Source organism: Pongo pygmaeus, chromosome 20, assembly GCF_028885625.2.
Source record: "Pongo pygmaeus isolate AG05252 chromosome 20, NHGRI_mPonPyg2-v2.0_pri, whole genome shotgun sequence".
NCBI classification, from domain to species: Eukaryota; Metazoa; Chordata; class Mammalia; order Primates; family Hominidae; genus Pongo; species Pongo pygmaeus.
Genome location: NC_072393.2, coordinates 40,325,835 through 40,352,301, shown reverse-complemented (window position 1 = coordinate 40,352,301; position 26,467 = coordinate 40,325,835). Strand labels below are relative to the sequence as shown.

Genomic DNA, 26,467 nt, shown 5'->3' with positions numbered 1-26,467 from the left:
CAGCAGCGCCCCCTGGTGGCCATCGGGGCTGCATGAGGCTCTACAGAGGCTCTAGAGAAGGGGGTTCCCTCCCCAGAAGCTGCCCAGATGGAGAAAGGGGTGGCGGGGAGGGTCTCAGGCTGTGTTCCCAGCATCTCCCTGTCTCCACTTTACAGGACGCCGTTTTCCGTGTTGGTTCAAGGTAGATGTCTTTTTTGCTCACTGAGCATCTATTTCCACTTCTGGAAATAGCACCCTATTTCCTTTGGGACTCCCACACTCAGGTCACACGATTCTTGAAGGCCTAGCTCCTCCCACTCCACCCTGCTCCACCCCTACCCCATACATCCGGTGCACAGTGATTTGCCAAGGGATGAGGACGTGACCCAAATCTGTACAACGGGAGCTGGGCCTGGGGTTTTTTTTTTGTTGTTGCCTGGGACTTTTCCTGCAGTGATTGGGAAAGAGTTTGTGTGGAAGGGGACATCTCTCTCTCTGGTTGTAGGAGAGGCTGCTTGGAAATGAAGCTAACACAGAGTAACGCAGATTTGAGAGAGCAGCTGGATCCAGCTGTACCTGAAGCCAATTTGCTCCAGGAAAATTCCAGTGAAGTGAACCAATTAAAATCTTAAATCTCAAATCAGTGGGAACTGAGGGACCCACACTCTCTGTCTGATTTGTGCCAGGTCCTAATTCTTCTCTTCGCTCCTGCCAAAATGTCCTCATTGCTGTGTACATTGATAAGCTCAGAGGACGCATTAATCAAAACCATCTTTATTACTTAAAGAGCATCCCGTCATCAGGGGCACCTAGACAGGAGTCCCAGACAGCAGAACAATATTTACATGGGGGTCAGGAGGATGAGGTTGGGTGGTCTCGGGGCTGAGTGGGCCCGCCACTGTGGAAGAGAGGACCCTGGAGGGAGGGTGTCCTTGGACCTGTGGACCAGGCCCAAGAAGAAAAACGTCCCATCCTAGGCCTGGCATGGATCCCACCACCAAGATCACCTCGGGCCCTGGAGGCTGCGCAGCGAGAAGCCACCGGTCAGAGCTGGGTCACCATGCCGCTGGCTTCGGAGTGAGTCTGGGGAAAGACAGCTGGGGGCTCCCGAGGTCTGAGAGGCTTCCACGTCCCACCACTAGCTTCCCCTCCCCAGGAACCCTTCAAAGTCCATCTGTTTCCAAGGGGGGCCCTCTTCTAGGCCTGAGCGTAGGTCTCCTAAAACAAATCTCTGCCTCCCTTCCCCCATTAGAGGCCCAAACATCCCCACCCACCCTGGCTCCCATCTGGGCCCAACTTTCACCTTTATGGCCTGGAAGATCCACTCCCGGAAGTCACTGACTTTGGTGTAGACGCCTGGCTTCTGGGCCAGGGCACAGCCAGTGCCCCAGCTCACAATGCCACACAGCCGCCAACGTGGCGTCCGAGAGATGCTGTCCTCACACACAAAGGGACCACCGCTGTCGCCCTGGGAGGGGAGAGGGAGGTCTGGCTGGAGGCCAAGGTGGTTGGACAGGAGGCCCCCACCGGCATGACATGGGCTGTGGCCCCAGAGCCCTCAGGCTTTTAGATGGGGAGCCCGACCACCCACTCCCCTGTGTCTCCATCCCTGGGGCGGCAGCGGCCGGGGGCTGCCCCTACAGAGTCCCTCACCTGGCAGGCATCAATGCCACCCTCGGGGTAGCCGGCACAGAACATCTTGGGCTTGATCTGGTTTCCATAGAAGTCAGCGCCGTTGCAGACATCATTGCTGATTATGGGGACTCGAGCCTCCTGGAGTACCCCGGCCTGTTGGCCTGGGGGTGTGCGGGCAAGGCTGGCCAGAGCTGGGGGGTGTACACACCCCCCTTCCCTCCTGGTGCCCACCCCATTCCCCTCAGCATCCCTACTCCTCGTGGTCAAGACTCATCCAACCAGCCAGACTGCCCATCCCCAGCCCAGTTCAGAGTCTCCCAAACGGTGGCATCAGAGGCAGAGGACAGGACTCACCATAGTACTGCGTGTTGCCCCAGCCCGTCACGGTACAGATCTTGCCATCCACCAGGGCCTGGCCGGCAGCTGGGAGGCACACAGGCTGGATGTATTCTGTGAGAGACCATGCTGGTCCAGCCCCCGCTGGCCTGCCCCACCTGGTACAAACCTCTGTCCAGCTGCTACCATGGCCCCTAACACACTCTGCCCTCCGTTCTTTTAAAACAACCACAACAGGCCGGGCACAGTGGCTCATGCCTGTAATCCCAGCGCTTTGGGAGGCCGAGGCAGGAGGATCACTTGATGTCAGGAGTTTGAGACCAGTCTGGCCAACATGGCGAAACCTCATCTCTACTAAAAATACAAAAATTAGCCGGGCATGGTGGCACGCACCTGTAATCCCAGCTACTCGGGAGACTGAGGCAGGAGAATCACTTGAACCCAGGAGGTGGAGGTTGCAGTGAGCCGAGATCACGCCTTTGCACTCCAGCCTGGGTGACAGAGCAAGACTCTGTCTCAAAAACAAACAAACAAAAAAGCCACAACAGAAGTCGCCATGCACCGAGAGCTCATCGCATACTAGGCGCTTTCCTGCACCATTTTCTTTAATGTTTCATCAGCCCAGAGAGGTAGAGTCTACATTATTCCATTTTACAGAGGGGGAAAATGAGGCCAAGTCACGTGTCCAACGTTTCATAACAAGTATGTTTTAACACAGCTTGTTTTCATTTCTAAGCCTGCAGTGTCACCCAGGCCAGAGTGCAGTGGCAGGAACATGGCTCACTGCAGCCTCAACCTCCTGGGCTCAAGCAATCCTCCTGCCTCAGTCTCCCAAAGCACTGGTATTATAGGTGGCAGGCGCCTGTAATCCCAGCTACTCAGGAGGCTGAGGCAGGAGAATCACTTGAACCTGGAAGGCAGAGGTTGCAGGGAGCCGAGATTGCGCCGTTGCACTCCAGCCTGGGTTACAGAGCAAGACTCTGTCTCAAAAAAAAAAGAAAGAGAGAGAGAAGAAAGAAGGAGAGAGAGAGAGAAGAAATAAAGAGAGAGAGAGAGAAAGAAAGAAAGAGAGAGAGAGACACTCCTATCTTGAGACATTTGACTTCCACCTGGCAGAAAATCATAATAATACACACACAGGTCTACAGAGAGAATGGTAACCCTGAGATGTGGTGTCCTTTGTGCAGTGCACAACCTATGCAACGGTTCCTGGCAGCCCTGCCTGTTGCCTGCTGCCTGCTGCCCGCTGATGACATCACCTGCCTGAGTCTTAGAGCTCTCAGATGTAGAATGGAAATAATAATCACTTATCCCCAGAAGTTGTAGTGAGAAATTGGTGAGTCATTGAGTTGCATGCCAGGCAAACAGCAAATGTTCATATAACTAGTAAAAGTATTAAACAACAACAGTAGCAATTGCTGCTAACATTTACCAGTGTTCACTATGTGCTGGCAGTTCTCTAAGCTCTTTACTCATATTAACCCTTTTAATTGTCTCAATAAACCCTAGGAAGTCATTTTACAGATAAGGGAAACTGAGGCACGGTGAGGTGAAGCCATGTGTCCAAGATCACACAGTTGGCAAATACCTGAATCTGACCCCAAAGCCCATGCTGTGAGCCCCTCAGCCCTGTGTCTGAAACCCCAGCCGCTTCCACCTGTCTACCTGTCCTCAAAGATGCATCCTTACTCCAATATTAACTCTCTCACTCTTTTCACTAAGGAGAAGGGTGTGGCAATGATCTTGGCTCACTGCAACCTTCACCTCCTGGGTTCGAGTGATTCTCCTGCCTCTGCCTCCAGAGTAGCTGAGACTACAGGCGCCTGCCACTACACCTGGCTAATTTTTGTGTTTTTAGTAGAGATGGGGTTTCACCACGTTGGCCAGGCTGGTCTCGAACTCCTGACCTCAACTGATCTGCCCGCCTCAGCCTCTCAAAGTGCTGGGATTACAGGCGTGAGCCACCGTGTCAGGGCAGGGTTTGGTTTTAAAGAAAAGCATGTATCACTCCCTTCAATGGGAAACCAGTACCACAGATCATGAAAAATAAAATAAACATAAAAATAAACATAATGCGAACCCCAACATGGCCCTGGATTCTCCGTCACCACAGCGTGGGGGCCACAAGCACAGATCCCAGTGCCAGTCCACCTGGGCACAAATCTTTGCCGTTCACCAGCTGTACGAATTTGGGGCATTGTTTGCCTTCTTTGGGTTGGGACCTTTTCCCGGGTGGAAAACAGGATCTTAAGAGAATCCTCCTTACCAGGGTGTGCTGGGGTTGCTGTGAGAACTAAGTGAGTCCATACACAGGACATATTTGGAATGGTGCCTGGCACACAGGAGGCTGCATGCCAGCATTGGTGTTCACTGCTATGTTTACCAGATTATTTTACTGTGTTGAGTACACTCATCATGTACTCCCTTACTCCCTTTTACTACTTCATTATCATGAACTCGCTATACTTGAATACTCGATCACGAACTCGAATACTACTCGCTATTACTACTTCATGATCATCATTATCATCGTTATTATTATTATGTTTTGAGACAGGGTCTCGCTCTATCACCCAGGCTAGAATGCAGTGGTGCGATCATGGCTCACTGCAGCCTTGATCTCCTGGGTGATCAGGTGATTCTCCTGCCTCCGCCTCCCAAGTAGCTGGGACCACAGGCGTGCATCACCACGGCCAGTTAATTTTTTTTATTGTTTGTAGAGATGGGGTTTTGCCATGTTGCCCAGGCGAGTCTTGAACTCCTGAGCTCAAGCGATACCCCCGCCTTGACCTGGGATTACATGCCCAGCCTATTTTTATTATTATTATTACACTGTGGCCTGCTGAATCTGAAGCCCAGGGCCTGCTTTTAATCCAAAAGGAAGATGTATGTGTTGGAGAGGTGTTAAGGACACGTTGGCACCCAAGTGAGTCTCAGTAAGACCAAGGGAATACTCCAGGGAATTGCAGAGGGAATGACTCCTAACTTACTTTATAAATCTGATTCATTCATTTTTTTAACACATTTTCTTTTCATTTTATGAGTTTTTTGGTAACGGCTTGATTGAACTATTATTCACATATTACACAATTCCTTTTAAAGGCACAAGTCACTGGCTTTTTGTACAGTCACAGACAAGTGCAACCATCATCATGATCAACTTAGAATCTTTCATCACCTAGCCAAGAAACCCTGTGTCCTTCACCAGTCACCTCCCAATCTCCCATCCCCACCTCCCACCCTGCCACCATCAATCAACTTTCTATCTCTACTGATGTGCCTATTCTAGACATCTTTCTTTCCTTTTCTTTTCTTCTTTTCTTCCTTCCTTCCTTTCTTTTCTTTCTCTTTCTTTCTTTCTTCTTCTTTTTTTTAACAGACAAGGTTTTGCTCTGTTACCCAGGCTGGAGTGCAGTGGCACAATCCTAGCTCACTGCAGCCTCAAACTCCTGGGCTCAGGTGATCCTCCTGCCTTAGCCTCCTGAGTAACTGGAACTACAGGCATCCGCCACCACACCTAGCTCATTTTTTTAAGTGATGGGGTCTTGCTATGTTGCCTAGGCTGATCTTAAACTCCTGAGCACAAACAATCCCCCCATTGCAGCTGCCCAGAGTGCCGGGATTACAGGCATGAGCCACAATGCCCAGCCTTGGACATTTCATACAAGTGGCATCCTACAGTATGTGGCCTCTGCGGCTGGCTTGTCTCATTCAGCACTGTTCTCAAGTTTCATCCTTGTGGTAGCATGAATCAGCACCTCATTCATTTCTAAGGTCCAATATTCTCCCATTGTATGGATATACCACATTTTTTTTGTTATTTATTTATTTATTTTCGAGATGACAGAGCCTTGCTCTGTCAGCCAGGCTGGAGTGCAGTGGTGTGATCTCGGCTCACTGCAATCTCCACCTCCCGGGTTCAAGCGATTCTCCTGCCTCATCCTCCCGAGTACCTGGGATTACAGGCATATGCCACCACGCCAGGCTAATTTTTGTATTTTTAGTAGAGATGGAGTTTCACCATGTTGGCCAGGCTAATTTTTGTATTTTTAGTAGAGATGGAGTTTCACCATGTTGGTCAGGCTGGTTTCAAACTCCTGACCTCGTGATCCACCCACCTCGGCCTCCCAAAGATTACAGGCATGAGCCACCGCACCCGGCCAATATACCACATTTTCTTTATGCATATGTCCGATGAAACACTCTTGGGCTGTTTCCATCTTTGGGCTATTATGAATAATGCTGCTATGAACATTGATGTACGAGTTTTGGTGCAGACACAGCTTCCATTCATCTTAGGTATATATACCTCCTGTCCTGGGAGTGGAAGTGTTGGGTCCAACGGTAACTTTATGTATACTTCTTGGGGAAATGCTGGCAAGTTTTCCAAATTGGCTGCACTGATTGTTGATAGTTAAGGCCCACTTTGTGCTCCCTCGAGATCATTTCCCTTATTGCCAAGGATGCCTGAACCATAAGTTGATTGCCCTGTGCCCCTGGTCCCCTCCTCTGTCCTCCTGGCCTCAGGTCCTCAAGCCCCAAGGCTCAGCCCTTAGACTTACCTGTGAGGGGCAGGGGGCTGGAGAGGTGGACCAGGGCAATATCGTTGCTGTTCTCCTCGCTGTTGGGGTCCCGAAAGGGAAGATAGCCCCCATGGTAGACCACAGCCTGCACCGCCAGCTGCAGGCCGTGGGGAGAGGCCTGGGCCACGGCACCGGCAAACACTCGCCATCGGGACAGGACCCGGTTCCGCCTACCAGGGAAAGGGGTGGAGGGTCACCTGCCTGGGCACAATCCGCCCCCCTCCCCACCGTCTCTCCGCTCCTCTGCCTCCCTATCATCAGCGCCATGGGGGGCACTCACTCTGGGAAGCAGTGGGCGGCTGTCAGCACCCAGTCCCCGGAGAGCAGTGACCCCCCACAAAGGTGTGCTCCATCATAGCGAAGGCTGACTTGCCACGGCCACCGGCCCAAGCTGGTGTCCCGGCCTCCCACGATGCGGTCCACGGGCAGCTTCCTGCGGCCACAGTCTGTGGGACAGGGGTCAGCCGGGGCCGCGACAGGGGACTGGAGCCCAGGTCCCCAGAGCCCAGGCTTGGCCCTGCCCTAGGGGGTCTGAAAGTACACGGCCCCATCCTGGGGAGCTTGAGGGGATGTGGCCTCCCCAAGGGCCTAAAGGAAAGGGTTCTGAGTTTTAGGGTCTCACCTTGGCAGATGGTGGCCAAGAAACGGCCTCTGGGGCAATCACTGGGAGAGATGGGATTGGAGACACAGAAAGAAAGGAAATAGAGACCAGTTAAGACAGGTGGAAGGAAAACGGGGAGAGGGAGTGCCTTGGGGGTCTGAGGTGTTGCCCCACCTGCCTGCTGCCCTCCTCACCACACGGAGATGACCTCCAGCAGCCTCTGGGTGTGGGGCAGCCTCCCCTCGTCCACACAGAAGAAGCCCGACGTGCCGTTCGCGCCCGCCGTTCGCACGTCCAGCTCGGAGTGGGTCAGCGCCCTGGGCGGGGCAGGGGTTAGGCCTGCTCCCCAGCCCCTCCCGGCTCCCACCCCTCCGAGGGCCCCCAGTACCTGAGGAAGCCCATCTCCTCGCAGCTGAGTCCGGCTACCCTGGCGTTGGAGCGCGAGGAGCACAGCAGCCGCCACGTCCCTTCCGTCTTGTCAAAGACCATGAGCCGAGCGTCCGCAGAGCTGACCTGCACTGCAGGGCGACAGGGCCCGGGGCCGCCTGGGTCCCACAGCCAGGCTCCCCACGCGCTTCCCCAGCCAGAGCCCCTCCTGGCCTGTGCTCCAGCCATGTGGTCTAGACGTGAACCCCAGCCCATCGGAGGGTTGCAGCCCCCACATCTGCGATTGCATCTGGAATAATGACTCAAGGACTTTTTTTTTTTTTTTTTTTAAGACAGGGTCTCGCTCTGTTGCCCAGGCTGGAGTGTAGTGGTGTGATCTTGGCTCACTGTAGCCTTGACCTCCCAGACTCAAGAAATCCTCCTACCTCAACCTCCTGAGTAGCTGGGACCACAGGCGTGCACCACCACACCTGGCTAATTTTTGTATTTTTTTTTTTTGTAGAGACGGGTCTTGCCATGTTGCCCAGGCTGGTCTTGAACTCCTGGGCTCAAGCATTCTTCCTGCCTCAGCCTCCTAAAATGCTGGGATTACAGGTGGAATTACAGAGCACCATGGCACTCTGCCAGACTCAAGGACTCAGGTCGGACCAATCAACAGCAGCCTTGGGGCTGTGGCCGGCCCCTCGGCGAACCAGGGGAACTTCACTCTCCATTAGAAGTCCTAAGTTGGCTGCTCAGGAGCTGCAGGTCTGGAAGGTGACTTGGACATTCGGGAAGAAAAAAAACCATTTAACCAAGTTCCCAAGAGAATCCAGCACATGAGGCTGGATCTGTTAAGGGTCATCTTCACCCTCTTGAGGGAAAAAGTAAGCTAACGTGGAGGAGAGCCAAGAGATTTCCGACATTTTATTTTATTATTGTATTTTTTGTGGAGAAACTGAAGCTCTTTATTAGTACGTTTGTCATTTGTCTTTTTCCATTTGTCTTTGGCCACACCCTTAACTCATATAAAAAGACCTCTCACTTTATATGTACACAGACAGCATATGGAAAATAGAAGAACAAGTTTGTTGCCAGTTTGTAGATCATAGCCTGGTTTCTTCATATGAACTTTTCCATAGCTATATGGAGTATTATTATTATTATTATATAATATAATATTAATATATTATTATTATATCGAACAGATTAACTCTCCTTCCAGAGTGATTTCTATCTTTTAAAATATGTATTTATTTGGGAGGCCGAGATGGGTGGATCACAAGGTCAGGAGTTCAAGACCAGCCTGGCCAAGATGATGAAACCTCGTCTCTACGAAAACTACAAAAATTAGCCAGGCGTGGTGGCAGGTGCCTGTAATCCCAGCTACTCGGGAGGCTGAGGCAGGAGAATTGCTTGAACCTGGGCAGCAGAGGTTGCAGTAAGCCGAGATTGTGCCACTGCACTCCAGTTTGGGCGACAGAGTGAGACTCCATCTCAAAAAAATATATATATATGTATTTATTTTATTTTTATTTATTTATTTTTTTGAGACAGAGTCTCACTCTGTTGTCCAGGCTGGTGTGCAATGGTGCAATCTCAGCTCACTGCAACCTCTGCCTCCCGGGTTCAAGCGATTCTTCTGCCTCAGCCTCCCAAGTGGCTGGGATTACAGGCATGCACCACCATGCCCAGCTAATTTTTTTGTATTTTAAGTAGAGATGGGGTTTCACCATGTGGGCCAGGCTAGTCTCAAACTCCTGACCTCAGGTGATCTGCCTGCCTCAGCCTCCCAAAGTGCTGGGATTATAGGTGTGAGCCACTGCACCCAGCCTTAAAATATGTATTTATTTTAATTGACAAAATTATATACATTGATGGTGTACAAGATGATGTGAAATATGTATACGTTGTGGAACAGCTATATCAAGCTAATTAACACATGCACTACCCCTTTGTGTGTGGTGAGAACACTTAAAATATCTTTTAGCAATGTTCAAGTATATAATATATTGTTATTAACTATAATCACCATGTTGTTCAATATATCTCTTGAACTTATTTTTCCTGTCTAATGGAAATTTTGAATTATTTGTCCAACAAGACATTTATATGTTTAAATTAAATAATATTTAATCATTTTGGTATAAATACTTCTCATTTCTTAAACTTACCCTTCTATGTTTTATGAAAAATAACTTTAATAATATAGTATAAATAAACATCAATTTTTAATATCAGAATTCATTTCCCATCTGATAACTTTTTTTTTTTTTTTGAGACAGAGTCTCGCTCTGTCACCCAGGCTGGAATGCACTGGTGCAATCTTGGGTCACTGTAACCTCCGCCTCCCGGATTCAAGCCGTTCTCCTGCCTCAGCCTCCCGAGTAGCTGGAGCTACAGACATGTGCCACCACACCTGGCTAATTTTTTGTATTTTTAGTAGAGACGGGGTTTCGTCATGTTGGCCAGGCTGGTCTCGAACTCCTGACCTCAAGTGATCTGCCTGTCTTGGCCTCCTAAAGTGCTGGGATGACAGGTGTGAGCCACTGCACCTGGCCCCCATCTGATAACATTTTAAAGGGCCTTGATACAGCCAGGTTTGAAGAACCTCTGTGATTATTGGTTAAGCGAGTTAATCATATCCCCTTTTGTTTTTAGCCAGTTTATTTTTTCTTTTTGTTTTTTGTAGGCTGAAAACCTTTGACTAATACACCAGATTGCCAATCTTGACTATTGCCAGATTGATAATCAATATCCTACAGTCAGAAAGAAAAGAAGAAGAAAAGAAGGAAAGAAAGAAAGAAAACAATAATGATCTTTTATGAAGGACTTGTCAGAGCCTTGAATATGCTAAAGTGCATAATTCTCCAAGCAGAGGATGGAGTATTCATTCATTCACTCAGCAAGCGTTAACTGGACACATACTCCATGCCCAGTGAGGGGTGATGCTGGAGACACAGATGGCCGAGACAGTCCTGGGCTTTGCTTTTGGCAAACCACATTATGGGGGATAGGGAGACAGATGGCCATAAAATGTCACCCAGCCAAATACATCATTACAAATTGTGACATGGGGCAGGGCTGGGATATACGAGAAGGCTAGAGGGAGCTCACGGGAGACTGTTCATGTCTGGGGCTGGTTGGGGGGCAATTTGTGGTGAGAACGGATGTCCCCTGAAACCCCTCAGTCTGTTCCCCACACACCTCAGAGGAACCTGTTAACACCTAAGTCAGGTCACAGACCCTGGGGTATTGATTTCTATTTACCAAACACTTTGTACCTGCCAGGCTCTATTTTAGGCAGTGAACGAATCACCACTGCAATGAACAAATCAGACAAAAACCCCGACCTCTGTGGAGCTCAAAGCTCAGTAGGTGAGACAAATCGAGAAAGGGACAAATAAGTAGGATATATTATGTGTCACAAGATAGGAAGGGGCCACAGAGAAAAATAAAATGCCACCGAGGGAGGGGAGTGCTGGCGTGGAGGGTAGGGTGAGGTTGCACTCTTCAATCGCTGCAAGGAGAGCGTCCCTGGGAAGGTGGTGCAGGAACAAAGAACTGCAGGAGGTGAGAAAGTGTCAGGAGGTGTGTGAGATCAGCACGGAGACAGAGGGACTTGCAGGTGCAAAGATCCCAAGGCTGGTGTGGGGGACTGGGGGGAATGCTCCAGGAACAGTGGGAGGCCGGAGCAGAGTGAGCCAGGGAGGGGCAGATCAGATGGGAGCTAGAAATAGAGCAACATCAGGGCTTTGCTGGTACCTGGTGTGAGGTGCATCCAGGGGAGGGCCCTGACCTGACTCAGGTGGTCACCAGCTCCCTCTGGCTGCAAGTGGGGAACCAGCATGAGCCACTGTACCCGGCCCCCATCTGATAACATTTTAAAGCCTTTTGAGGCAGCCAGGTTTTAAGACCCTCCAGAGTTGCCGGTTAAGTGAGTGAGTCACATCCCCTTTGTGGGATATGATTAGGGGGCAGGGATGGGAGCAGGGAGGCCAGGGAGGAGGCTCTGGGATGTTCAGAGGGGAGGGGAAGGGGGCTGGAGCAGGGTGGGGGCAGTGGAGGGGGAGAAGAGTTCAGATTTTGGAGAGGTTCTGTAGGTGGAGCTGACAGGGTTTCCTGCAAGATCTGATTCATGGGTGACTGGAGGAACTGGGAGGGTAACCGAGGGGTTTGGCCTGAGCCTGAAAAGATGGGGCTGACAGAGATGGGGATGGAGGGAGCAGGTTCAGGGAGAGATCAGCTGTGAACCTCTTTGTCCTTTCCTTTCCTTCTCCCTGCCACCTTTTTTTTTTCTTTTTTGAGACAGGGTCTCGCTCCACCACCCAGGCTGGAGTGCAGTGGCACGATCATAGCTCATTGCAGCCTCAACCTCCCGGGCTCAAACGATCCTCCCGCCTCAACCTCCCAAGTAGCTAGGACCACAGGGGCATACCACCACACCCTGCTAATTTGTTTACTTTTTTATGTTAGGATAAAGCTGAGTGACAATAGCCAGGTTAGAACCCAGCAAAGCCTAAGCTAAAAACGCCTTTTAAATTTATTTTTTTCTGTAGAGACAGGGTATTGCTATATTGTCCAGGCTGGTCTCAAACTCCTGGCCTCAAGCAATCCTCCCACCTTGGCCTCCCAAAGTGCTGGGATGGCAGGTGTGAGCCACCGTGCCCAGCCTTTTTCTCCTTTTCTCAGGAGCCTCCTGCCTGGCCTGGGTTCTGAGAGTGCATTCTGGGAAACTGAGTCAAACGAAAACTTGCTTTTGCATCCTCTTAGAAGGAACCTGGTGAGGCCACACACCAGCTGAGGGGTCTTCCCACAGCCCCGCAGGTCAGCACAAGGAGAAGCAGGACTTCCAAGTAGAACTCTCCCCAGCTGAAGACCTACTGTGTGCCCGGGGCTAGGCTACCTCTGCCCCACCATCAACCAAGGCCTCGTCGCATGCCCCAGGAGCCACAAAGATCATCCCCAATTTCCAGACGGGGAACCTGAAGCTCAGAGACGTGGGGTGGCTTCCCCAACATCACCAAGTGCACGAAAAGCAGGGAGAGAGGATTCGAAATCAGGTCTGAGTGACTTCAAACCCCAAGCTTTTAACATTGCCTGGGACAGCCTCTCAAGAGGCTTCCCCTCTGGAGTGTTAAACAACAGCATAGTAATAATAGCACTGGCTATGTTTACTGGGGAGTGTCAGTGGGCTGGCCCCATGCTATGCATCCTATCCAGGTGGCTCTCTGAATCCCACAACCATCCTCGGAGATAGTGACCACTTCAGTTTTGTTTGTTTGTTTGTTTTTGAGACATAATCTCGCTCTGTTGCTCAGGCTGGAGTGCAGTGGCGTGATCTCGGCTCACTGCAACCTCTGCCTCCCGGGTTCAAGCGATCCTCCTGCCTCAGCCTCCCGAGTAGCTGGGACTACAGGCGCATGCTACCACGCCCGGCTAACTTTTGTGTTCGTAGTAGAAACAGGGTTTCACCATGTTGGCCAGGCTGGTCTCGAACTCCTGGCCTCAGGTGATCCACCTGACTCGGCCTCCCAAAGTGTTGGGATTACAGGCATGAGCCACCGTGCCCAGCCAATAGTGACCACTTCTATGCCCATCTTACAGATGGGAAAACTAAGCCTCAGAGGAATAAACCTGCCCAGGGGCACACGGCTAACCAGCAAAACCGGGACTTGAACCCAGACCTGCATATTCCCTGTTCCTTCTGTGGGTCTCATACAAACCCTTGCCTGTCTCCCTGCCTAATATATTCAGCTACGGCCAGCACTGAAAAGCCACCTGGCTGGCCTGCCTTAATGATGGCCTCCTGCTCTGGGGTTAGGGCAGGGAACGCCTGGCACCTCTGGCTGTGGGGTCCTCATCACCCCATGAATTCCAAGGCCAAGGCTCAGGGTTTGAAACACCAACTGGGGCGAGGAGGGGGGTGGATTCTTATTTTATTTTATTCTATTTTAAGTTTGTTTTGAGATGGAGTCTTGCTCTGTCTCCCAGGCTAGAGTGCAGTGGCACGATCTCAGCTCACTGCAACTTCTGCCTCCTGAGTTCAAGCGATTCTCATGCCTCAGCCTCCCAAATAGCTGGGATTACAGGCACCAGCCACCACGCCCGGCTAATTTTTGTATTTTTAGTAGAGATGGGGTTTTGCCATGTTGGCCAGGCTGGTCTCCTGACCTCAAGCGATCTGCCCATTTGGGCCTCCCAAAGTGCTGGGATTACAGGTGTGAGCCGCCGCACCGGCCTGGCCTGCCTTAATTACGGTCTCCTGCTCTGGGGTTGGCGCAGGGAATGCCTGGCACCTCTAGCTGGGGGGTCCTCATCACCCCCATGAAAGCCAAGTTTGGAGTTTGAAACACCAGCTGGGGCAGGGAGAGGGGTGGATTCTTATTTTAAAATGACTGTTAACTGCTCTGGAAATGTGATTTCCAGAAAGTGTGAGGTTTTAGGGGGGAAAAATCACTTTATAGATGTGTGTTGGGGGAGATGGGAGTGGGGAGAGAACATCAAATGTCCCCTCTGGCTATTTTTAAAGTCACACTCTCTGCTGCTGTTTCTCACTTTTAAATTCTTTATTCATGTTCCTATCATTTCAGGCAACACAAAAAGGATGTTCTGGGTCACCTGGTGTGCCTGCCAAGTTGTTGGATATATTTAGAAGTGTGAAAATCCCAGGAAAAAAAAAAGCGAGGTGGGGATACAAGCTTGGGGTTGTTTTTGTTTGTTTGTTTGTTTCATCATTTCCCTGAGTTGTTGAAAAACCCAAGTACCTCTGCAGGGCGGGGGCGTGGCGCTGGCCAGAGCCGGGTGTGAGTGGTGGCCTCACTCCTTTCCAGCTGGAGGCCCATGACTCTCTAGTTCATCTCAGTGTTTTGGCTTTGGGTGCATTCATAACTCAAGGATTTCCTGAGTACCTACTATGTGCCAGGCACCGTCTGACCACAAAAGGTCCCTGCCCTCCTGGAGTTCGCCAGGAGTAAATAATTCACAATGAGTGAGGAAGGTTTTACTGGGGTGGCAGGGACACCACCATAGGGTCTGGAAGTCCAGGAAGATCTTGCTCAAGAAATTTCAAGAAAGAATTTCAAGAGTGAGATACAAAAGCCAATGTCCATTGTGCTGGCTAAGAGACAAGTACTGCACAGCTTTTTTTAATTAATTAATTTTTTTTTTTTTTGAGACAGAGTCTTACTCTGTCGCCCAGGCTGGAGTGCAGTGGCGTGATCTCAGTTCACTGCAACCTGCAACCTGCGCCTCCTGGGTTCAAACAGTTCTCCTGCCTCAGCCTCCTGAGTAGCTGGGATTACAGGCGCCTGCCACCATGCCTGACCAATTTTTGTGTTTTTATTAGAGATGAGGTTTCACCATGTTGGCCAAGCTGGTCTCGAACTCCTGACCTCAGGTGATCTGCCCGCCTCGGCCTCCCAAAGTGCTGGGATTACAGGGGTGAGCCACCGCACCCCGTCCAAGTACTGCACAGATTTTTATCTCCTCTTATTCTCACTGATTCTTCTTACCCCCATCTCACAGATGAGGAAACTGAGGCTCGGAGAGGGTAGGGACTGGTGGGAGGCCCCACAGCTCAGAAGGAACTGTGCAGAACTGAAATCTGCCTCTAGGTGTGAGCTAGAAAGAAGTGGGTGAGTAGAGACTTCTGTGTGAGCAGGTCATTTGAGCGAGGGACTGGGCCCCGAGGGTGCTAGAAGCCAGTGTGAGGTGGGGGTGGAGAGGGGCATCCACACTAGGAGCCTTGGAGCCTGTGATGGGTTGGGATTTTATCTCAATGCCACGTGTTGTCACGGAGGGGCTTTTGGCAGGGGCGTGATCCCTTCGCTCTGTCTCTTATCTGATGTGTGGTCGGCCTCGGGCAAGTCAGTTTGTTTCACTGGGACTCAATTTCCCCCAAATGCAAAATGTTGGGATGTAACAGCCCTAACTTCATAGGCCTACTGGGTAAAGGCTGCCGCCAGGGCCTGGCATATGTTAGTCTTTACTATGGCAATGAATTCAGCTGTTCTTTTTTTTTTTTCTTTTAACAAGCAATCAAGTGTAGACATTATATACAGTTACTACGCAGGCTGCCTGGGTTCAAATCCCAGCCCTGACACTGACTAGCTCCATGACCCAGGGCAAGTCACTCAGCCTTTCTGTGCCTCAGCGTCCCCATAGGAAAATGGGTTGTGGTGGTGTGCACCTGTAATCCCTGCACTTTGGGAGGCTGATCTGAGAGGACTTCTTTGAGCTCAGGAGTTCAAGATCAGACTGGGCAACATAGCAAGATCCCATCTCTACTAAAAATTTAAAAAATGAGGTTGGGTGTGGTGGCTCATGCCTGTAGTCCCAGCACTTTGGGAGGCCGAGACGGGTTGATCACCTGAGGTCAGGAGTTTGAGACCATCCCGGCCAACATGGTGAAACCCCGTCTCTACTAAAAATACAAAAGTCAGCTGGGCATAGTGGCACATGACTGTAGTCCCAGCTACTCAGGAGGCTGAGGCAGGAGAATCGCTTGAACCTGGGAGATGGAGATTGCAGTGAGCCGAGATTGCACCACAGCACTCCTGCCTGGGCGACAGAGCGAGACTCCAGCTCAAAAAGATAAAAATAACAATAATTTTGTTATTGACAAAATAATTTTGTGTAGGCATGGTGGCATTAGCCTATAGTCCCAGCTACTCAGAAGGCTGAGATGGGAGGATTGCTTGAGCCCGGGAGATGTAGGTTACAATGAGCTAAGATCGTGCCACTGCACTCCAGCCTGGGCGACAGAGCAAGACCCTATCTCAAAAAAAAAAAAAAAAGAAAGAAAAAAAAGAAAATTAAAAAACAGGTTATTGTGAAGACTTAATGAGTTGATACCATAAGGTCCCAAGGCCTTGCCTGGTGCATACAAATGCTAAGTGCTGGTAATGATGATTAATGTTGATGTTGGCTTTTCTTGTCTGGATTTTCATTTCTGATTTTAGTGTGAACTGAATCCTTTATGGAATTAGATGAGGCTCACAGACATGAAAAATACATCCTACTACCCAACTTCCCCTTTTTTCCTGCTGTCCTGCATCAGGGAATGGCAGCTTGAAGTTGGCATTTGGGAAGATTCATTCATTCATCCCACAGTTAGTTTCTTTATCTATTTATTTGTGTGGCCATTCATTCCACATGCCTGCAGACACACTTACAGTGGATAAGTCTAAGAGCTGTTCCTGGCCCCTCGTTCCCCAGCTGCATGTCCTCTCTGGTCCTCATTTTGCACATCTGTAAAATGGAGCTAATACCAGGGACAGGCGCGGTGGCTCACGTCTGTAATCCCAGCACTTTGGGAGGCCGAGGCGGGTGGATCACAAGGTCAGGAGATCGAGACCGTCCTGGCCAACATGGTGAAACCCCATCTCTACTAAAAATACAAAAAATTAGCCGGGCATGGTGGCACACGCCTGTATTCCCAGGTACTTGGGAAGCTGAAGCAGGAGAATCGCTTGAACCTGGGAGGCGGAGGTTGCAGTGAGCTGAGACCGCACCATTGCACTCTAGCCTGGGTGACAGAGCAAGACTTTTTTTTTTTTTTAAACAAACAAACAAACAAAAAACTACCTCCTAGGAGAGTTAGAAGGGCCCACTGAATTTATACCATGCCTCCCCAAGATGTTTTCACCATGCCCCGCAGTAAGAAACACACTTTTATATCCTGATGTAGCCCATAGCTCTGTGGTCTGGGGCAAACTACCACATTGCTCAAAGCCTCAGTTTCCCCATCTGTAAAACAGGGAGAATAACAGTCCCACCCTCACAGTGTGGGGATGCAGTGGAATTACATGTATATGGATGCAAAAAACAAACAAACAAACAAAAATTAGCATAACCTTTAGTTACTGAGAGATGCACTGTGATAGTCTGTAATGTAATCTATTTCATACTTTAAAAAAAAGCATGGTTTTCCAACTCACTAATTTAATTTTATGAGGCACTCATGAGTAATACACTGGTGTCTGAAAAAGTCTGGGTTAGACATGTGGAGTGCTTAGAATAGTGCCTGGTACATAGCAGGCACTCGATACAAATGCACTATTATGATTAGCATTTCTGCATGCATTTGTACATTTATTCAACAAATACGCTTGTTGAGCTCCCGCCAGATACATGTGTCCTCCAGGGCTCCCCCAGAGGGTCCCAGCCTGCTCCACTCACCTGGGTACAGCGGCTCCTGGTCACTCCTGAGGAGAACAGCCACTGCAGAGAAGGGAGGGGTGAGGGCAGGCAGGCTGGAGGCTGCAGGGGCCAGGGGAGGTCAGAGGTACAGGAACCGCTCTCACCAATGGCCCAGGATGCCGCCCCGATGGCTGTCAGAAGTAGCAGGGTCCCCGCAGTGAGAGCTGCCACCTTGGGTCTGGAGCAGCATGGCACAGTCCGGCCACCTGCAACAGACACCATGCTGGGGCCACAGCCAGGCCTGTCCTCATTGCGGCAGGGTCTGGGCCCGAGGCCAGCTCTGCCCTGCCCCCAGGGCTAACTTAGTATGCCCAAGCATGCCCTCCCCAGGCCCAGTTTCCCGGGGCTGGCAGTTGACAGGGCTGTTCCTCCCCTGCCGTGTGAACAACCAGGTGCCCAGCTTCCCCAGGGTTCCAGCTGGGAGGGGGGCATGGCCGGGCCACCTGCCACGGTCTCCACCTCCACCCTGCACTTTCCTGGCACTTAGGGAATGTCTCCTCCCCAGTGACACTGTGCTTTTGTATTTCTGTCTTTGCTTTGGGCCATCTCTTCTTGGGACTGTGACCCCCAACCTTTGCCCTCTTGGTAGCTCTCTTCCCTGCCGCTGGCATTTCCTCGCTGCCTCAGTTGTTTCTGCTGTTCTAGACGCTTTGCCCCTAGATACCCCCTAAATCAGACCTCTCTCATGGTACCCAGTTGCAAGATCAAATTTGCCCCTCCACTTGAAAATCTGCCAGCCTCATTTTATTTTATGTATTAATTTTTTTAGCGACGTGGTCTTGCTGTGTTGCCCAGGCTGGTCTCAAACTCCTGGGCTGAAGCGATCTTCCTTCCTCAGCCTCCCAAAGGGCTGAGATTACAGGAGTGGGCCACTGCGTCTGGCCAGCCTCATTTAAAAATATTGACCCTACCCCTTCCTAGCTGGAACCTAAGGCAGGTGCCATCATATCTTTGAGCCTCAACTTTCTTATCTATTAAATGGGCATCCACTGAGCACCTACTTCTAAAAATAATAATTTAAAGTTATTTTCAAGAAGAAGAAGAATAGCTCAAATTGTATTGATGCCTCCTAGGTGCTAAGCACCGCTCTAAATACATTAGTTCACTTAGTCCTTATTTCAGTCCCACAACTATGATTCCTGTTTTTCGGATAGCTCAGAGAAGTGGGGTCACGTGCCCACAGTGACAGCCTGGAAGAGGCAGAGCAGCGTCCAGAACCCTGGGCAGGTTTGATGCCAGGTCCCCTGTGTACAGCCACGAAGCCATCCTGGCTCTCACTGTGCGGAAGTGCCTGGCACATAGGAAGTTCTCTATAAATGCTTTATAAATCATTAGAGCTGTGTGGGCCTGAGCAACTCCCCTCCCCTCTCTGAGCCTCAGCCTCAGTTTTTTTTTTCTTTTCTTTCTCTCTTTCTTTCTTTTTTTTTTTTTTTTTTGAGACAGGGTCTCACTGTGCTGCCCAGGCTGGAGTGCAGTGGCGCGATCATGGCACACTGCAGTCTCAAGCGCTCAGGCTCAGGTAATTCTGAGCCTCCTGAGTAGCTGGGATTATAGGCACACACCACCACACCTGGCTAATTTTTGTATTTTTTATAGAGACGGAGTTTGCCATGTTGGCCAGGCTGGTCGTGAACTCCTAGACTCAAGCTATCTGCTTGCCTCAGCCTCCCAAACAAAGTGTTGGGTTTGCAGGCGTGAGCCACCGCGCCTGACCCTCAGTTTTTTCATCAGCCTAAAGAAGCTTTATTTGTTTACCATCCTACTGAACATCCGCTGTGTGCCTAGCACCTTTCTAGGTTCTGGGAACATAACCCAAAGAAGACATAGAAGGTTACGGCTCTCAGGGGTTCACGTTCTCATGCGTGTAGGTGGGGAGTGGGAGACATTAACAAGTAAACAAGTAAATGAACCTGATAATTTCCAGATTGTGGCAGAGGCTGTGAAGAAAACCGTGCAGGCTGGGGCAGCAGGTGGGCTTCTGCAAGGGGATCAGGGATCACAGGGCCTCCCATAGAGGAGACTTCTAAGCTAAGCTCTGAAAGGTGAGGTGCCAGCCATGCACAGACCGCAAGGAAGGGCACTGTGGGCAGAGGGAACAGCACAGGCAAAGGCCTTGAGGCAAGAATAAGCAGGCTCTGTTATGTCAGAGGCTGGAGAGGCCATCGAGACGGCCAGATGGCTGGAGCTTGGGGGAGGTAGTGGAAACCAAGGCTGGGGCCAGCTGGGGAGGCCTGGTGACACAAGAAAAGGGATTTTATTCCCAGGGCAAAGAGGTCCTGGAGATTAAAAGTCAACTCCTAGCCGGGCTCGGTGGCTCACACCTGTAATCCCAGCACTTTGGGAGGCCGAGGCGGGCGGATCACGAGGTCAGGAGATCGAGACCATCCTGGCTAACACGGTGAAACCCTGTCTCTACTAAGAATATGAAAAATTAGCCAGGTGCAGTGGCAGGCACCTGTAGTCCCAGCTACTCGGGAGGCTGAGGCAGGAGAATGGCGTGAACCCAGGAGGCAGAGCTTGCAGTGAGCCAAGATCGCGCCACTGCACTTCAGCTTGGGCGACAGAGCGAGACTCCGTCTCAAAAAATAAATAAATAAATACATAAATAAATAAAAGCCAACCCCTTCACTAGGGATTATAAGAGGGCCAAAGAGTAAAGGCTGCTGAAAGCCTTCAGCTGGGCCTGGCTTGGGCTCAACTGCCCTTGGCAGCTGCAAAGCACCCCCAAGGCGGCAGGAGCTCCCAGCTCGCCCATCTGCACCCATGGCGGTGTGGCTGGTTAGCCCGGCACCAGGCCAGCACCCAGAACAGAGCAGGGAGTGGTCTAGGACCTTCCTGGTGTGGCCATTATCTGGGTGTCTTAAGAATTTGAGAGCTCAGACTGGGCAGGCACGGTGGCTCATGCCTGTAATCCCGGCCCTTTGGGAGGCTGAGGCAGGTGGATCACTTGAGGTCAGGAGCTCCAGACCAGCCTGGCCAACATGGTGAAACCCAATATCTACTAAAAATACAAAAATTAGCTGGGTGTGGTGGCGGGCACCTGTAGTCCCAGCTACTCGGGAAGCTGAGGCAGGAGAATCGCTTGAACCCGGGAGGTGGAGGTTGCAGTGAACCAAGATTGCACCACTGTACTCTAGCCTGGGCAACAGAGCGAGACTCTGTCTAAAAAAAAAAAAAAAAATTGAAAGCTCAGTGGCTCCCATCAAGGCATGAGGAAACACTCTCCTCCCCAAAAGAGGCCCCAGTGGGCCAGACCAGCCCAACTACTGCCGGCTGACCCCTGCCTGTCCTGCGAGGGGCTCTCAGGCCTGCCCCCCAACTCTGCCCAGGACCACTCTCCAGGTTCCAGCAGGAGGTCTTGGCTCCTGACAGCCACTGGGCTGGTCTTGCTTCCTTTGTTTTCAGCTGTGCCTGCCAGGGCTCTAGGCCACGCAGAATACAGCTTAGAGGCCTTGGCACATCTGGTGGGACAGGAAGCAATGCCACTATGTATGTGTCTCCTAGGGTGAGAGGAAGAACCTCCTTCCATGCTGTGTGGTTCAGAGGACTTCAGCGCCTCCAGTGGGACAGGAAGCATCTGCATCCTGGGGTTCCCCCAGTATGAGAGGTACCCTCCCTGCATGTCTCTATTGGGACAGGCAGCATCCTCATCTGGCCCGGGGTGTGGGACGCATCCTCATCCTCCCTGCGTGTCTCTACTGGGATAGGCAGCATGTCATCATCAATTCTTTGATCCCAGCAGCAGGGCCATGTCCCTTGGTAAGCCAGACCTCCCCCACCCCCATGTCTCCCTGAGACTCTCTGCCCCTGCTTCTCCAGGCCCCTCCGGATGCCTCGGGTCTTCTCATAGGTCAGTTCTTCCGCCTCCACCATTTGGGTGTGAAGACCCCCACACGTGACACCTTTGGCTCTCTGGCTCTGAAAATCCACTCAACTGGTGGCTCCGTGTCTCGGGCCTCATCTTACATGACTGCAGCTTCCTGAATAAATGCTCTCCTCTTTGGACTTCTGGAACACCACGCACACCTGATTTTCCTTCCCGTCTCTGAGGCTGCTGTCTCCACCCACCCTCTACCTACTCCGTAAAATCCGGAGTTTGTAGGGCTGGCCGCAGCCTCCCCCTACTCCTCCCTGCCCCTAAGTCTGTCTCACCCACCTCTGTGGACTCAGTTTCCCCTCTGTCCCCAGCCCTAGACCCTCTTCCAGGTCCCAGGTCAGGGCTCCTGCAGTCCTTTAAATACCTTTTAAATACCTTTCCCTGGGACCTCCTAGTCCCTTTGCCCCTACCAGGTCCCAGAATGGCCTCAATGTCTCCCCAAGTATATTCTTCCTCCCAGGTCCTGTCTCAGAGGCCCTCACTCCTAGGACCATCCCCATCTGCATAACATTCCCCTCCCCCCACAGCCTGCCAATCCTCCTGAGTGACTCTCCTTCCCCCGGTTCCTTCTTTCCCTCCATCTGCACCTTGCTCCGGCCCCATCCAACCGCTGGGCTCAGTCTCCCTTCTAGCGCACCCTCCACACGGAGGCTTGGGGAACCTACTGAGACACGAAATCCAACCTGTCCCCTCTTTACCTATAGAACCCTCTGTGACTCCCTAGTACCCCCCGGACAGCTTAAGTCCCTCAGCCTGGCATTTCCAGCCCCACTAGGGTATAAGCATGGCTTTTAGAGATTTGGGAGTATGTTTCCCCCCAATTCCCAGACAACCATGTGGGTCATTATCAGGCACCAGAGAGAGCTTCCAAAAAGCAACCCAAACAGTAGAACTTGTAAAATACAAGTTAGACAAGAGAAGCAGGGACTAACCACTGGCGCCACCTTGTGGAGAGACCTGGCACTGCGAGGAATTGGCCGGCTCTTCCCCAAAACAGTCCCACCCCTGCCTGGTCCAGCTTGCACACCTCTTCTCCCACCCAGCTCCACTTCCAACTTCACCTCCAGAAATACCACAACTGGCTATGTGCACACCAGCGCTGTGTCACCTTCCAGCTTCCCAGAGAAGAGCAAGAGCCTTGCTCTTCCCTCTGCCTGGCATCCTTGGAATTGCAACTCCAGTATCACCTCCTCCAATTCCAAGTTCCCAGGCAGCACCAAGAAGACAGCAGCAATAACAGTGACACCAACAACAGCAGCCGCTGCAGCCACAACGGCTCTCCAAATCACACACGGACGCACCGCCCTACCCTAACCCCGTCCAGTCCTGCACAGCATCCTTAAATCCTTGCAGCTGTTCACGAGGAAGGCCCCATCGCCATCACCCCCAGTTTACAGATGAGAAAAGGAGGCCCAAAGTCTGGCAGCCACCAAACCCGGGTCATCCGGCAAGTAAGCGCAGAATCGGAACCCTTCAGCATCTGTGTCCAGGTTCGACCCCCACACCCCTAGCCCTGACAGCAGGACTCCCCTCCGAGACCAGCCCGGAGCTGCCAGGGAGGCACCAGAGCCCACTTTGTGTCTGTTTCTCTTTGTACCCAGGCCATCTCTGTCCATCCGGGCATTTTCTGCTTTTCTTCCCTGGCTCATTCACCCTTGGGCCCAAGCCCTGGTGCTGTCCTTCCAGCAGCTCCAGGAAAGAGATTGTCCCCAAGGTGGACTCTGTCATCCACCTGCTAGGCTAGGGTGCAATGCCTTCTCCTGAGTAACTGGGAGCCTGGGTTCCTTCTGGACCGCAGCTGAATGATTTGGGGTCTGAATTGCCAGCTGTGCCGAGACCCAAGGAGGCCAGAGATCGGAACTAATCATTTCAGCCAACACGCTCAGTGCTTCCTGCCCATCCTGGCATTTCAGGCCTCGCCCCACGCTGTTGGACATGCACTGTCACCCTCTCCATTTCACAGATGAGAGAATGGAGGCCCAGGGAGAACACGCCATCTGTCCAGAGCCACACAGCTAGAAAGTGCTACTGCCCAGGAATGAGCCCGGCTAGCCTGGTTGCAGGAAGAAGAGAGGGAGTCAGCCCCAGCTAGGGGAAGGTAGAAAGAACAAGCCACCCCTCCATACGCCCCTCCAGCTGGGTATCATGTGTGAGAGGTAGAAAGGAAGCCAGGCTAGCCGGGGGCTGCCCAGAGACTCCCAAGGGCCAGCAACTCCATGATGCAGTCTCTCTCTATCATCCATATGGTGGTTTCTCTGCCGTCTCTCCCCTCTCCATCCATCCAGGCCCAGTCCAAAGTCCTCCCTCTGCTCTTTTGCCCACAGAGCCAGGAGGTGGAGGAATGTCTGGAATCGGTGGGGGTCCTGGGTCTCTGGGACTCTGAGTCTGCCAACCTTTGTCATGACAGCTCTGCTTGATGGCATGCGTCTTATATGCAGAGCCCCAGACCAGTGCCTGGTGTGTGTCATGCACTCAACAACCTCACAGAGGGAGGACTCGGATCCATGCTTGACCCAGAGGGAGACCAAAGCCCTGAGAATAATGTCACTTGCAGAAGATCACACAGCAAAAAAGGTGGCAAGAGCAAATTCAAATGCAAGCCTGTGTGTTTGACTTCAAAACTGTGTCCTTAACTATGACAGCTACAGCCTCCCTGCCTCAGCCCCAGTAGAGGACAAGTCCTGAGTCAGCTGAGAAATCACTGGGGGATGAGGGGAAACTGAGGCAGTGTGCCAGGAAGGTCATATAGGGTAGAAGAGAGGCTGGTGGTGGCACAGCTGCACAGAAAATGTGGTTAATAGTTAATCAGGTGCAGGAGGACTAAGAGGGGGTGGGGATGCATCTGGGAGGGGTGCCCAGAGAGATGGGGCTCCGAAGAGTAGAGGGTAGAGAAGAGAGCACAGAGGGTGGGGCGCCAGGCAGAGCCAAAGCTGGGGCTCAGGGAAGGGGACTCACCCTCCTTCTGCGCCATGTCACCGCCTCTTGTTAATGATTCCCTGGCTGACCTCCTGGGCCAGGGTGGGACCTGTGAGGAGATGGACGGGGAGGCAGGGCCTGGGGGAGCCCAGCCCAGCCCAGTCCTGGCGCCCCCAGTCCCAGGCGTCCATCCAGGCAGGCTGTAGGGACTGGGCCTTGGCCAGAGCACGCCGTGATCACGGACGCAGATTGGGCTGGGTTCAAGGATGGGGTCAGTGTCTGACCAGCAGCGGGGGGACGCCTGGATTTGCAGGGATGGGGACCCCCATGCCTGAACCCGGTGGAGCAGGGGACTGAGGATCCGGGTTTGAGGGAGGAGACAGCTGAGGACCTGAAATCATGTCTTGGGAAAGGAGGAATTTGGGGGCCAGGACTCCTTAGTATGAGGGAGGAGGGGCCTGAGGGCTGGAACTCCTGGGTCTGGGGAGGAAAGGACTGGGGTCCAACCGCTGAGTCTGAAGGAAGAGCAGGCCAGAACACCTAGGTGCTTGGGGGGACGTCATAGTGCCCCCTCTTCAGGTCCCCAGGAACCCCTCTATTAGGAGGTGGGCATTAGGCTGGGTGGGGGGATGAGGGAACCCCTGTCCTCAGGGCTGGAACTGTGAGTCTGGGGACCCTTGTCCTTACCCTGGGGTCCAGCAGGTGGGGGCGGAGCCTCGAGGTGGTGCCGGGGTCGGGTCAGTCTCCAGGCCTGGGCAGGAGCATGGTGGCCCCGCAGCAGCGGGCGGCCTGGAGGCAGAGGCGGTGGCGTGGGGCCTGCTAGGCCAGGCTGCCTCACCTGAGGAGGAGGGGGCTGGGCGAGGGGCGGGCGAAGGGGCGTGGAGGGGCGGACCATTCGATTGGCAGCGCTGGAGGCCACCTGGCTGATGGGGCCGGGCTTACGGGGGCTGGACCAGGCGGGCCCAGCTACGGGGCTCGCCTTGGACCTCCAGGGGGACCCAGGTGTGCCTGTCTGCGGGGATGTGGGAACAGGGACAGGCCTGGCTGGAGGCTGGGGGTTTAGGGAGAAAGTGCAGGCTGAAGGGTGGGGGTCTGACCAGAAGAGATCAGATGGAGGGCCCCAGTTGCCCTAAGCCCACTCCACCCTAGCCCAGTGACCCCTTCCCCCCGGCCCTTTCTGCGTCCTCCAGCCCCAGGTCCTGGCTGTGCCCGCCACTTGCTGCACCTCTGCCTAATTCCTGCCCAATTCCTGGGCCCCAACCCCAGCCCCAGCCTCTCCCGCCTGCCCTGCTCATCCTGCCCCGGCCCCTCCCCCGCTGGCTTCCTACAAGTCACGGGGCTGGTTTGCTTTGGCAGCCTCCGCCCGGCCGCGGTGACCTCTGGAGCCAGAAAGTCCTAGCACTAGATAGGGGGGATGGGGGGCTTGGCCCGGAAAACACAGCGCTAAGGGCAGAGGCCCAGGCCAAGTGGCCGGAAGCGTCCGCGGGCAGATAACACACTGTCCCGCCAGCAGCCAGGCGCGGTCTAGGTCAGACCCAGGGCCAGGTAAACACCAGACGTGCAGGGTCACCGCCAGACACCTGCCCGTGCTCAACCACACGCTGGACACAGTCGGCCTCGGCTGCTTGCCCCAGATAGGCCTCCCGCACAACCGGCTCCACCCGCTTACCCACACGTGCCCGCTGTGCCCAGCCAAACCCACCTCCACCGCACCCATTTCCTCCACTCAGCCCAGGGCCCCTCATTGGGACACGCTGGTTTAGCCTGGCTTCCTCTGTCTTTCCATCCATACCCGTCTCTCCTTCCCTCTCCTTCTCCCCAGCGCCCACCTCTCCAGAGACCCACACTGCTGGGCACATCGCACACCCCATGCCACCCCTGCACCCCAGCATCAGCCTCGATTCTCTTCCCTCCACGGCATGCCCCCCCTTCCTGGCTCCGTTCCACTCTCCCTCACCCCTGAGCGAATGG

At 52.6% G+C, this 26,467-nt stretch overlaps 1 protein-coding gene across 6 annotated transcripts; it reads right to left on the bottom strand.

Moving 5' to 3' along the window:
* Positions 1 to 737: 737 nt before the first annotated feature.
* HPN (hepsin) lies at positions 738 to 25,349 on the bottom strand. Of its 6 annotated transcripts, none has more exons than XM_054464722.2 (13): positions 25,184 to 25,344; positions 24,536 to 24,750; positions 17,808 to 17,909; positions 17,683 to 17,724; positions 7,523 to 7,652; positions 7,329 to 7,451; positions 7,156 to 7,196; positions 6,814 to 6,979; positions 6,513 to 6,703; positions 1,969 to 2,064; positions 1,633 to 1,775; positions 1,283 to 1,447; positions 738 to 1,062 (listed from the first exon to the last, which is right to left on the bottom strand). In XM_054464722.2, exons 2-13 carry the CDS (start codon positions 24,549 to 24,551, stop codon positions 1,024 to 1,026), a joined length of 1,254 nt encoding a protein of 417 aa, XP_054320697.1. In that variant the 5' UTR covers positions 24,552 to 24,750; positions 25,184 to 25,344; the 3' UTR covers positions 738 to 1,023. The 6 variants fall into 6 exon arrangements, with proteins under 6 accessions (XP_054320697.1, XP_054320700.1, XP_063514988.1 ...); XM_054464725.2 differs by having other exon boundaries at positions 24,536 to 24,605; XM_063658918.1 differs by having other exon boundaries at positions 740 to 1,001; positions 1,969 to 2,037; positions 24,536 to 24,605; positions 25,184 to 25,349.
* Between the last annotated feature and the right edge of the window lie 1,118 nt (positions 25,350 to 26,467).